General features: G+C 32.2%; 1 protein-coding gene across 2 annotated transcripts in view; it reads left to right on the top strand.

Annotated features, from left to right (window-relative positions):
- Window positions 1-14,104, top strand: part of MDGA2 (MAM domain containing glycosylphosphatidylinositol anchor 2) — a gene marked incomplete at both ends in the record, with an annotated part of 688,627 nt that extends 674,523 nt beyond the window's left edge. For both annotated transcript variants that reach the window (XM_084239552.1, XM_084239553.1), the window contains 2 exons: window positions 11,435-11,540; window positions 14,016-14,104. In XM_084239552.1, coding sequence (XP_084095678.1) covers window positions 11,435-11,540; window positions 14,016-14,104 — 195 coding nt within the window. The remainder of the gene's footprint in view (window positions 1-11,434; window positions 11,541-14,015) is intronic.
- Between the last annotated feature and the right edge of the window lie 203 nt (window positions 14,105-14,307).

Here is a 14,307-nt window from a genome sequence, read left to right as displayed (position 1 = left end):
TGCAGAGGCTGCGGACAGCTTCACAGTGCGGTGCTCAACCCACTGCGCCACTAGGGAGACCCTAAAATTTTCATGATTTTGTTTAAGAAAATGTACTTCTACATCTGACCAGGATAAAATGCATACAGTTGTTCATAATGGTAAAGAATAATGCAGTTAGACTCACTGTTTATAAACACATAAAAACACTATAACCAGAGACTCTGAGAATCATTTTGTTTCTATGAAGGAAAATACAATTGTGAAAAATTGTGAAAACCAAATTAAACCAGGAAGACAGGATTTCAAAACAACCTTATTATTAAAATGTATATACCTATATAAGCAACAAAGAGCCTTTCTTTTTAAAAATTTGATATTCTAGATATATTTTCACTTCATCCATGCTGTCTCACCAAAACAAAATTGTTAAATACATATCCAATAAATATTTGAGAGAATAGTGATATTTCCTTCAGGGTACTTCTTTATTGCCATAAACATTAGCTTAATAAAAATTTATTGAGCAGATTCAAGACACTCTATTGCCATAGACAATAGTTCAAGAAATACCTATTGAGTTATTATTGTATGTGAGGCACATTGCTGGGCATGAAGATTTTTAAAATAATTGCTTACCTTAAATCGGTAGAAGTATACATCTAAACACACATATCAAATATATAATTGCAGTAATAGAAACATGCACGATTTTCTGTGAGCACACCTAGCCAACAAGAAGAGTATTAATGAGAGTCAAAAGTTTATTTCATGAGGTGAAACCTGAACTGAACAGAGGAATTGCAGAATAGAGAAAGGACTTCTTGCTACAGCAGAGTTAAGATCTTGTGAGCAAAAGCAGCAGGGTCTTGTTCTACAACATTTGCCAGAGGAACAGTAAAACAACCGGGAATTCAGCACGCAAAATTAACTGAAAATAGGACTTAATAACTCTTAGGTAATAGGAAGTCATCAAAAGATTTTACTCAGAGGATAAGATGTTACATCACTCAGGCTTTTGTATGTGTTGACTAAAAAAGTTTATGTACAATTCAAGGATTTCTGTAGAGGCAAAGAAAATTAAGGTTAGAGTTCAGACTAATGTATTTATCTAATGTTATCTACCCATTGAGGAAAACAAAGAATGTTGTTAGCTTTTAGCCATCTATTTAGAGCCATATCTTGATGGGGACAGGATGGGAGGGAGTTTGCAATGCCTTAAACCTTAAGGTCTATCTTTCTTTGAAGTTACTAATTTGCTTTGAGACAATTGACTTCAGGTGCTGCAGCCTTTTCACAGAAAAAGGCCTGACTCTACTTGTGCCTTTTGCTTGAGATGGGGGAAGGGAAAGGAGGTGCCCTCTTTATTGTTGATTTTTTAGCTCACATGTATAAGACTGGTTCAAGGAGGTAAAATTGGATTTACAAATCGTTTAGCTTACCCTTGCAAAATCCACATAAACAATGCTAAAGGGACAAACTAAGAAACTGGTATAAAGAAAATAGGATAATTTGAAGATAGACTTTGGGGTAAAAACTAGCAGAATGTCCTCATGTTGGGAATTTTTCAAGTAGCCATGAATGACTAAGGAGTTTCATACAAGGGAGTCGGGTAATGTTAGTGCTAACATTACCTTAAATAATAAAAAGAGAAAATTTGGGATAAAAATGATTTACTTCTCTTTTGAATGTGTTGCTATAAAATACCTGTGGAGTATCCTTCTAAAGATATACAGAGGTTCTCCTATATGTTTAACTGAAGGTATAGAAACACCCATGTTTATTATCATTAGATTGCATGTGCTAACTAAAACTATAAGAGTGATTATTTCCAAGGAAAAGTGTACATATGTCACAGTGATTAACAAATCATTAACATGAACTGTGGGAACATGGCTTGATCTTAAGCAGTACTTGTTAAGAGTTTAAAAGGAAGGAATTCCAGGAAAGCTTGGTCCCCACAGAATTTGAAGACAGTGACATTGAAGAGCAGGTTGAGACTAGGCCATCACTGAGAATGTCTACTCTCAAGAAATTATATAAGGTGGTAAGGAAATTGGGAAAAAACCACCATCTTGAATAAATTTTTCCACTCCGGAATTAATAGAATAACCAATGACCAGATAGTAAATCACTACATGATTTATAGTTTTTACTCAATTACTTTTCACATTAGGAAAAAAATACAGATTTTGTTCTGTTCTTGCAAGTGAATAGGTTCATATTTAGTATGTTGCAATAGAGAGAATCCTGGAGGGAATATCCTCCTGGATATAAGTAATGAGAGGAATTCCCCAAGGGAAAGAAATAAGAAACAGAGTGCCAGCTCCAAGCCTGATGTTACATTCTTAGAGAAGGGAATCGCTTTTCTTTGTGACTTGGTTTATCTTTGCCCATTGCATCTGTTCTCAGAGTTGTTGATTAAAGAAGAGATTTCAAGACGTGTTAATTTTTTTTTAAACCAGGAATCATGTGGTCAGTGTAAAATCAGAGAAGACCATTTTTAAAACCAACTACAAATGACACTCTGCTCCCTCTGTGATTCACATATAAAATTTTCTAAAAGATTTTACAAGAATGTTGAATGCAGATATTCAAGAATGTTCAAATGAATAAAGTTTTATTTCATAAAGTTTCAAATCTTGAAAAACTTTTTTTCACTATAATCAGCTCTTCTGATCATTCCAACTGAGAAATGAGTTTCCATAGTTTACAAAACTGAGTTGCAAAGCATTTATCATTTCTGATGCTTTTTGTTACTTTTTCAAAATCCTATTTCCATCTATCAATTTCATTTTGCCTGAAGGACTTCATGTAGCATTTATTATAGTGTGGATCTGCTGAATGTGAATTCTTTTCACTTTTTGTACTTCTGAAGAAGTCTATTTCACTTTCATTTTTAGAAAGATATTTTCTCTGAGTATAATACTCCAATTTTTCTTTTGGAACTTTAATGATATTATTTTTTGCATTTTGTTTGCATTGTTTCAGAGGTTAAATCTGTCAACACGTATTTATTCTTATATATATGATGTGACTCTTTTTCTTGGTTGATTTTAAGATTTTCTCTTTACCTCTGGTTTAAGCAAAATGACTATGACTTGTTTTTTTTTTGTTTTTGTTTTTGTTTTTTTGTAGTCCTTTTCATTTTTCATGTGCTTGGAGTTCATTGAGCTTCTTAGATCTCTGGATTTATACATAGTTTTAATATAATTTAAGTACTTCTTGGCTATTTTTTTTTAAGATTTATTTATTTTTATACAAGAGCTGGAGTATAGGCCAGAGGCACAGGAAGGTGAGAGGATTTACCAGAGACAGAGTGGGGAGCAGAACAGGCAGAAGACCGAAATACACTGCTGAGGGGAGCAGCGGGCAAAACAGGAGCAGTCTGCCACGCCATGTGGGAATCTCACTGGCCAGCCTGGAATCTAACCCATGTTGCAGAGGCTACAGACAGCCTTACAGTGCTGTGCTCAACCTGCTGCGCCTTGGCTTATGTTTTTAAATATTTTTGCTCCCTTCTCCTCTGAAGAGTTTAAGTAAACATACATAAGGTCCTTTAAAGGTATTGCACATCCCATTGATGCTTTTAAATTTTTAAATATTTTCTATTTGTATTTCACGTTGGATAGTTTCTAGTCTATCTTCACATTCACCAATTTCTCCTCCAGATATTTCTGATCTGCCTTCAAATTTATTCAGTGTACTTTTCATCTCAAACATTATTCTTTTCATCATTATAAGTTTAATTAGTCTTTCAAAAGACACTTTCTATATATCTAATGACTGAGCATATAAAATCAACCTATAATATTATTTTAATGTCACTTTCTGCTAATGCTAACATCTGTGTCAGCTCTTTGTTGGTTTTCACTGATTCACTTTTTTCTCTCCTTACTATAAAATTCATTGATTTTTTGCTTTCTTGAGAGTCTAGTATTCTAATTGGGAATCAGGTATTGTGAACTTTACCTTGATGGTGCTGGATATTTTTATCTTTCATAAATATTCTTATGCTTGTTTGGGGTTAGAGTTAAATTTCGTGGAATCATTTTGATAATTTTTGGTCTTGCTTTTAAAATTTTTAGGTGAAACTAAAATAGTGTATGGTATAGGGCTAATTATTTCTTGCTATTTAGAATGATTCCAAGGGCACTGTTACTTCAACTGCATCTCTCTGTTTCTTTCCCAGGTCTTAGGTAGTTTGTTCACACCCACATCTTGATCAGTATATTGAACTTGCTGAACAATTGGGGAGGGAGCCCCAGCAGATCTCTTTCTCTGCAACTCTTTCTTTGCTGTTATTCTACCTTGCACATTTTAACTGACTTGGACTCTTCAGACTCTGAGCTCCATTTCTCAACTCAGATTCTCTACCAGGCTCCCCCTGTGGGCAGTTGTAAGCCTCACCTTGTTTGATTCCCATCTTTCAGTGATTTCTGTTCTTTATTACCTGGTGTCTAGTGCCCTGAACATAATAACTCCATAAATTTTGTCCAGTGATTTGGTTATTCCACAGGGAAGGATAGATCTGATATCTGTTTCTCTATCAACATTAGAAAAAATAATTAAAGAATGCAAAATTTAAAATGATGTATTTTTAGGCTATTTCATTTTCTTTTATTTTTTAAGAATTTTTTTTTAAAGATTTATTTTTATTTATACAAGCACTGGGTACAGTCAGAAGCGCGGGAGGGTGAGAGAATTCACCAGAGCCAGAGCGGGGAGCAGAGCAGGCAGAAGGACCGAAGTACACTGCTGAGGGGAGCAACGGGTGGCAGGAGAGGTCTGCGCGCCATGTGGGACCCTCCTCCAGTGGCCGGGGAGCAGCAGGGATTGAACCTGTGCTACAGAGGCTGCGGGCAGCTTCGCAATCCAGCACTCAACTGCTGCGCCACCGGGGAGGCCCTATGCTATTTTATTTTCTAACATATTCTTTGTCCTTTAGCTAAAGACTTTCTTTTTATTTCATAAATCTTGACTGTTTAAGAAAATATAGCTACATTTAGTCTACCACATTTTTGTTTTATTTTTTTAATTTGTTGTTTTGAATTCTTGTAGACATTGTATTTTTAATCAAAATCATTTATAACTTATAAATCTTCAAAAAATGTTTGCTTTGGTATGCCTACCAGGAAAGTAAGTTAACCTCACTATGGAATGCATTTCCATATAAATTAAGTTGTGAGATGTTTTGATATTATTCAAATGTAACTTTGTGGCATTCTAGGATGCTTTAATTCAAATGGAAAGCCTCTTACCACTTAGAATTTTAAAAGAGATATAAGTAATTTTGAGCATCTGTTTCACTGACAATTATTTTGTTTATTTGTTTAGAGTTGTTTACCTTTAAATTACTTTAATACATAAACTATTAAAAAAATAACCACTTGCAAAGTCATTTGTTAAAGTATATCCAATTAGTTCACTTGATAGAAAATAAAATTATTGTATATTACTTTTTAGGGCAAATAGAAATTTTATCCTACTGAAATTTCTTTGGGGCTTTTTTTCCGGAATTAATTTAGCATGATCAGTGTTTGTGATAAAAATATATTTTGCTGGATTTAGAAGGATAATGGCAACATTTCCAAAAGAGTAAAATTAATGTGGTATTCCTAGAATGTCATTTATATTTTATATCCTATATTTTGTCATCCTTTTTAATGCTTTACTTTTTTTCATGGTATTACTCCCAATGTTTTCCAGAGGAAATTTATATAGACATTATGAGACACAATGTATTGTCTTTCAATTTTCTGAAAGGCGTTCTGGAGATCTTCTATTCTCATATTTTCATTTGAAGACTAAGAAATGGTTCTCTTAAATTACACCAATCCTTCACATAGTACTGTCATTACATTATGCAGTTGTTTGTTTATCTAGACAATTAAAAATAATAACAATCAGGAAAATATGATCTTCCTTAGGAGATCGTACATGCAGGTACAGATATATATCTGGCATTCCCTAGACAAGTTCCAGAACAACTATGTAGAGATGATGGTTGCTTCTAAAGTAACCATTGAAACATGTTCCAAACAGTTCACAATGCAATCCATTTTGTTTCTGTCTTTGCCACATGCAAAAATCTCATGTTATTATTTCACATAAGAAGCATTGACAACCAATTGACATTTATCCAGCGAGTTGAACAGGCGATGTTGTGAAGTTAAATTCATTATTAATATTTGTATAGTTTCCCGAGAGAAAAAGTTAAGGTTATCCACCTGCTTTATTATGTTGCCTCTTCAAAGCTCTTTTGTACTGGTATAGTTCCATTATTATCTGAGCCAGTAATAAGATAAAGGTAAAATGATTAATGTTAATAGCTATTTTCATATTTTTTAATATCCGGAAGTTTTTCCAAGTGATGTACACTCTCAGTTTCAAACTGCATTCTCAAGCTTTGAGATTCCCATAGCAATAATGATCAGAGGCAATTTATCATTTTTCAGGAAAAAATTATGTTGTGAACATTTGCAGAAGGCACCATTAACATTGATGTCAGATCATCAGAAGTACATTGTATTTTTGGACTGCTTGTCTACTTTTATTCATTAGTGCTACACATAGCCTTTCTTCTTTTGCAAAGAAATTACATTTGAACACAAGTCTTAAGGGTGTCATCTATATTTTTAAATTGACATCAATATCTATATTCTTTAAAACATTAAAATATTGTATAAGAAACTATGAGGGAACTGAAAAAATTTTGTGTGGTGTAATTCTAATCCAGATATCTATATACACTTTTTTTAATTCCCAGTTTAACTTACCCATCAAGTGTTAATTGTCTGATTATATAGTATTTCTTACATATTAATTGTTTAGAATTAAATTGCATGCTGTGAAAACAAAATTTGTAAACTTATTATTTTAGGTAAGGTAAACATTTAAATAATAGCCACATGATTGTGAAGAACTGGTTTTGTATAATTATACTCTCTTTTAGGAAACCTAAAAACATCAGCATTTTCTTCCCAAGTATCTAGATGCTGTTAATTCCTTCTTCAAGGCAATTAAGCCAAATGCATTTCAGAAGTACTGAAGAGGAAATGAATATAGTTTATGTCTATAATGTAATAGTAGTCAGCATCAAATGGTCCTTCATAAAAATATCACATAATTCAATCTATTAACTAGAGAACATTTCTTCTTTAAGTGAAAATAATTCAGAATTTTTTTATTGCATGTAGATCAATCACATCTTTTAAATTGAGATACAACACAATATAATGCACTGCCACAGTTTTTCATCTTAATGTCTAAATAAAAGGTATTTGCCACCAAGAATTTTTTTTATATAAATACTTAAAGTTTAGGCCAAGGAACATTCTTTAAATTTAATAACTATATATTTTTATTTCTATCCCTTAGTCAAAATATTATAAAGGAGAAAGTATCCCTTTGAGTCTTAGTCTAGCAATCGCTTGTGAGTCTATTAGAATACATAAAATTTTGTCATAACAACTCAAAGATTTAACCAGCATTGGATTTTAAAGCATAAACAGAACAAGACAATATGTCTTTGTGAGAGTAGAGACTAGTTAAAAACTTATGTATATTCAATAGCAAAAGTGCCATGGAATTTGTAGCTCAAATTTTTTTTCTTTCTTCCTTTCAAATAGAATCCTGAGAAGACTACAATATTTCTTTTTTTTTTAAGATTTATTTATTTATGCATACAAGAGCTGGGGTACAGGCCAGAGGTGTGGGGGTGAGAGGATTCACCAGAGACAGAGTGGGGAACAGAACAGGCAGATTGACCAAAGTACACTGCTGAGGGGAGCAGAAGGCGAGTCAGCAGAGGACTGCTGCACTATGTGGGTTGCTCCCTTGCCGGCCAGGGATCGAACTCATACTGCAGAGGCTGCAAATTGCTTCATAGTGCAGTGCTTAACCCCTTGTGCCACCAGGGAGGCCCAAGACTACAATATTTCTCTGCCTACTAGTTGGGAGTCCCTATCATCACAATAAATATTAAAAACTGTTAATATTAAATATTACAGTATTAAAATATTTAAAACACTGTATAACTGTACCAAGAATTTGATCCTAAGAAATTATTTTTACCATTCCATTCCAGCAATAATCACTGCTAGTTCTTTGATTTATTTCCACACAAGGTCTAAAATGTTTTCTGTGCTCCTATAAAAAGTTTCAAGTTGTTTTGTTCAGCTATATTATCCATGATTGTACTGAAAAATGTACACAAAAAATTTAAGAATCACTTAAATTTTATTGCTTTAGCAATTAATTCATTCAAGATCACCCTGGGATAAAGTATTGCTAAAAGAAAATGTTCTAGATATAGGCAGCCGTCTGGACGCTTGCCAAATTCAGCTTTACATTTGTGTTGATTTGTATTTTTCCTGTGCAGCCAAGTATGCACTTACAGTCAACACATCACCAGCAGGCCTGCAGCACACACATTAAATTACGTCAGTTCATTACTCACCGATGGTTACCACGAAAGGTCCCCCAATCTGCTGTCACTCTGACCACAAAAGAAGGGTGACAACATCCTTCACAACCTTCCTGCTTCCGACTACTGTCTATAGCGCAAACCTAGGTCTGACCTTGTGATTTTGATCAAACTGCAGAGGAAGTCTGAAGAAAGAGAAGAAAAAGGAAATGAATAGGGAAAGGAGGGTGTTTCATGCTTTAAATCCAGTGACAGAAATTTTGAAATGCTTTCAGCAATAGCAGGATCATTTTAATCAAAATATGACTTTCCAGGGAAAGCAGCTTTGAAAATTTCGGGAATGGTTTTGATGATTTAGACATGTTAGTTTTGACTTTTAAAATAATCTCATTATTTTATATTGACACCTACCTCCAGGTAACAAAAACTTACTAAATGAAAATAATTGTGTACTTTAAATAAGAAAAACGGTGGATATTTCACCTTCCTACCTCAACACAGCAGAGATGGCAAATCCATTTACTCCCAAGTCTGTTTCTCCCAAGAAAGTATTATGGCTTCAGCTTCATCTGTTTAAATTTGAAGTACAAGCAGGTGCAGAACATTCTAAGTTACCCTTATTAACCTCTTCAACAACATCACTTTTTACACAAACAATATGGAAATACAGTCCCCTTATCTTTGCACCAGCTACATTACAAACCCTGTATTCTCTTTTACAAAGTTTTAAGTCCCATTTTTAAAATTTAACCTTTTGATGACAGAAGTTTTCTTCTTTATAATACCAAATATTTCTAATTAAAGCATTATTATTTCTACTTCACTCTAGAATTAAAACCTAACTGGGGGGCAGAAAAATACAGTTACATTCCATTCAGCCATTTTGAATACTTGCATAAAAGAACATTTGTGATGACAGCACTCCACTTTTATGCAAAAGTATTAGCTTGTAGTCAAAGTAGTTCTGGAGTCACACTCATATCACCTTGAATCTTTGAATTCTGACTTTCCTTGAGATAAAATTCCATTCAGGTTGGTATCTTCAGGAGAGAAACTCAGTATCAAACAGCTGAAACTAAGAACAGGGTGGGAATAACAATTGATTGAATAATATTGATTCTCTACCAGGTAAGCAGCACATACCATAGGAGGAAAATACCCCAAAGACTTAAACATTCATGGTTAGGATAAAATAATTGCCTTTTCACAGATGTACTGGTATGAACAATGTATAATGTCCTTAGAAACCACCTGCTATAAATAGGTGTGTATAATAATTATGTGCAAAGTATTCATCTCAGCTTTGTTCCAAAAAACTGAAAATAACTTTAATGTCTGGTTACTGGTGAAAAAAATAATGTTATATTCATATTGTGAATTTTTTGCAATTATTAATTTTTTTTTCTATTTTCAGTTCTCTATTTGTACTATTGATTTTTTCTTTTTAAGTCTTTACTCCTAGGACTTTGTGATTTAAACAATCCTCTGAGGGATTTTTAGCCACTTCTCACATACCTTCCAAAAGGCCAGCCTAATTCAAATGCAAGTCATTATTCCCAGGCAATCAAAGCTATGTACTGGTTGTATCAGAAAATTCATATGCTACTGGAACTTGGTTCTAAATAGTTTAATTCTGACCTCCAATTTTATTTTGGATTCAGTGATACAAGACATTTTGGATGCTTTCAAAGAAATGACTTTGGACAATCTTTAACATACCCATTTCAATATAGGTAAATAGGGAAGCACTCTCTAGACAAATTACATACAGTAATAAAAAACTTCTTAAATCTTTTTCTCCTATCAAACCATGAAAATTATTCTTACTCCTATGGACTATATTTAAGTAGGGTCAGGTACTCAAAACAATATTAATAATGAATTCCTCCATTTACTACTTAGAGATTTCTACTGATAAATTATGTTAGCATATGAAAGAACAATGGATTGACTTCTGAAAGATAGCTTAAGTGCTCTGAAAATTATTGCAAATTTGCCTTTGAGGAGTTGATAAAAATCAACTTTCATTCTAATTTGTTACAACTCAAGAAGGCTAGAAATTCTATCAAAACACATACGTCAATTTAATGTTAGAAATAGCTCTTTATTCTAATTTCTTCTTAGACAGATAAAATTAGATTTCATTTTGATGTAAAAATTTGCTGGGCCTGTACCCCAGTTCTTGTATGCATAAATAAATAAATCTTTAAAAAAAAAAAGGTTTTGCTAAAAGCAAAGAATAAATGGGGAATTATAAAGAAAATTTTTGTTTTGTTTTTATAAAATTAAAATAATGAAAATTTGTTGATTGTCCTCATATTGACGTTGCATTTAGAATGTAGTACCAAAGAGAGATTGATTCCATCCATCTATTCTTTCACTTCCCATGTGTTAAACTTCAGTGCCAACCAATGTTTTAGACACTGGAAATTCAAAGGTCTGCCACTAAATGCTCAATATAAGTAGATAAAAACATATCTTCGGGTATTTCAAATAGATGTCAAAAGTGAAATCATAGATATAAATATAAGAACAAGGGGAATATGAAGAACCATTCACTATAATGCAAGAGAAAGCAAGTTCATAGAGATTTAATGAAGTCCTTGTTCTGGGCTTCAATAAAACATAATACTGTTTTAAACAAACCAGATCTGATTCATTCCTTAAAATATTTCTAGAACACTAAAGTCATAAGATATGTTTAGAGAAATACTGATCAGATAAAAGTTTTTCTTTACCCTTAAAAATAAAAAGTGATAGGATTTATAGTACTTGTTGCTGTTATTTTATTATTGAGTTTATTTTTGTTTTAAACTTTGATATGAAAAAATAATACTGTGCAAAGGAGATCCCATTATTGGTTTTGGTAGGAAAGGTTACATTTTTGTAAGTAACAATTTCAAAGACCATAAAGAATAAATGATTCCAGGATTGTTGGTAATATTTAGGTATGTCTCCTCAATTTCACAATAGAAATTCATCTGCAAATGAAAGCTACATTTAGGTTTGTTTCATTCATCCTTGTAGCTCATTTTTGAAGGTATTCGAGGTCCTGGGATAGAAGGTGACATTGCCATTGATGATGTATCAATTGCAGAGGGAGAATGTGCAAAACAAGATTTAACGACAAAGAGTAAGTGTCTCTTCTTGTATCGGTCTGATGCAATGTTAAAGTAATATGATTGCAACTAAGCTAATATATTCTAATTTTAAAAACTAACTTATTTTTTAGTTTATTTAGAAATTTCATTTAATGAAATCCTAAAATTTGAAGATATTTTAAAGTCAAAGTATTCATTTGATTGTAGGCTTATTTGGCCCCCAATTAAATTAAACTTGTTTCAATTTAGTCTATATTATTAATTTATGTTATTAATTTCAGAGGATTTTTAAAACTTTTATTTAAATATTTTCTAATCAAGAGACAGCACATATTTATGTACCCAGTTATTTTTATTTACCAAAATAGTTGTTTTTAATGCACGTTTAACTTTTGTCAACCATTTTAACAACATCAATATTGTGAAGAGCTTTAGTACATATATTATTAAGGGAGTACCCCCAATTTTGTACAGTCACGCTTCTACATAATCAATTATTGTAGTCATTTAGTTTTATTTTTCCCTCTAGTGTGAATATTATGGTTTAATGATACCTTTATATTTTATTATTTTACCGCAAATCCATACTTTAATTAAAGGGTATAACTAATGATGATTCAAAAAAAATCTTCAGAATTATGTTTTGGTCTTCTTAAATTTTTCATCTTCATAATATCCACTTGAAATTGAGACATCTAAAATTATGGCTGTTAAAATTCCTCCAACTGAAGGATTTTCATAGTCTGATCTAAGAGCTTTAAATTTGTGGTGACACAATGAGATAATAAGCCAAATTTACACAAATAATTTATCAATTATTTAACACATACAAAAGGAGCATGAAAAGCCATTTTGTGTAAGTCTAGAGCAAATCAATGCTTTTGTTAATTGAGAATATTTAATGAGAAATCATGTGAATCTAGTGTTGAAAGTCAAATTTGTACAACTCTCCAGTGATTGCTCATATGAACTGAACTGATTCCATTTTTTAAGCATTGTAAAAACACAAAAACTAAGATTGTATATAACAATGAGCCATTTTCTCATAATTTTCACCTACTTGTCATTACACTTGGCATTTTAAGTAACACATTTAGTAAAAATTTCTCCCGGTGCCTAGTTAATTTTATTTTAGAAAACAGGTAGCTATACCCAAATGAAGTATTATTCTCAGAGGAGAACAGGATTTCTATTGAATTATACAACATAAGTCAGAGACAGAACTGTTATATTAACTGCAAATAGTTACTATATTATATAGAAATCTTAAGTTTTGATAATATAATCATTGAAAAATATTACAAATTCAATCCAATAAATTGAATTAAACTTTTCAAATGAGGAAAGAAGACAACATAATTTAATCCCAGAGGAGAAATAGCAGAAGTGGTAAAAAATAGTAACAGTAAAATGACTATGAAAACCCATAGGACTTTATTCTTACATAATAGAGCATTTCATAATTTGTTTTCTTCTCATGAAATACTAAATGCAAAAAATTGTGCAGTGGTCTTAAATAAGATTATCTGTATGTATTCCAGATATTGTTAATTAGCCTTTGTAAGTCAGGAAATAATCCTAATTGAATAAAAATATTCTCTTTTGTATAATAAAATATTTTGTTATATTTTTATCCATTTAACTATCATTTGGTAAGTTTACTTTGATGAATATTAAATAAGTGTTAATTTATAAAAACAAACTAACCTGGAGGACAAAAGCTTTTTAACTTCTCAGATTCCTGCCCTGCTAGGCAGTAATTGGGGCTATGCTCACACAACTAAAATTGAGATGGTCTGTCTCTTATTTTCAAAATCCAGCTATCTCCTAGGTCAGCACCATTTTATAACTTAGCCAGGTTGATGTATCATTCATTTTTTGTATGTTAGGTAAGTGGTGGCACGTGGATATGAAGCTTTACTTGAAAACCAAATTTAGTAGGAATCTCAAAGTGGATTGGTGGAAGGATTTTTAGGTAGAATGGACTTCATCATGCTTCTAAAAATTATACTAAAGAGATCATTGTTTACCCTATTTTTTGGACTGGTCTAAACATACATGATCCACTATTCGCATGATTAATTACCCATAACAGTCTCTTCCTAGTTTCCATAGAGACTAGTTTTTCTGGAATCTTGGAGGGAAAAGCTAATCTTTTAGGATTTCTCAGAATTTTATATGTGTGCACTCTGATGTGGCTAGCAGAACTCTGAGGTGGAACTCAGCCACAAAACCTTACAAATATCTTATGAACAAGTTTTCATACATATTATATTATCTCAAATCTGCATATTCTTTGTTTTATCAAATGCCTAACTGCATATCCTAGTTATTTTCCTTTCTACGTGTCTTGGAAATGAAGCTTATAAACAAAAGAAACCAAAATAATTTTTTTTCCATATACTGAATTTGTTTTATTAGCTCACCAAAGTTACATTGTTAGCCACATGAATACTTACTTTCCCTTTTTGTGTGTGTTTCTTGGTATTTGTTTTCCTTATCTTTAGATTCTGTTGATGGTGCTGTTGGAATTTTAGTACATATATGGCTTTTTCCGGTTATCGTCCTCATCTCTATCTTAAGTCCTCGAAGGTGACCTTATCCTGGCAGAGGCTATAAAAGATTCACCAGGCACTGGCATGAAGAAAGAGTCTTTGTAAATGGACATTGAAAAAAACAAACTACCAAAGATTCCTCCACTGACTACTGACTCAAAAATAAAATAATAAAAACACATTTTTTTAAGCACTGGGGATAAAAAGACATCATGGAAGTATAACTTATTCCAAACTACATATA

The sequence above is a fragment of the Talpa europaea genome, assembly GCF_964194135.1.
Source record: "Talpa europaea genome assembly, chromosome: 8".
Taxonomy (NCBI): Eukaryota; Metazoa; Chordata; class Mammalia; order Eulipotyphla; family Talpidae; genus Talpa; species Talpa europaea.
This window is presented reverse-complemented; position numbering and strand designations above follow the sequence as displayed.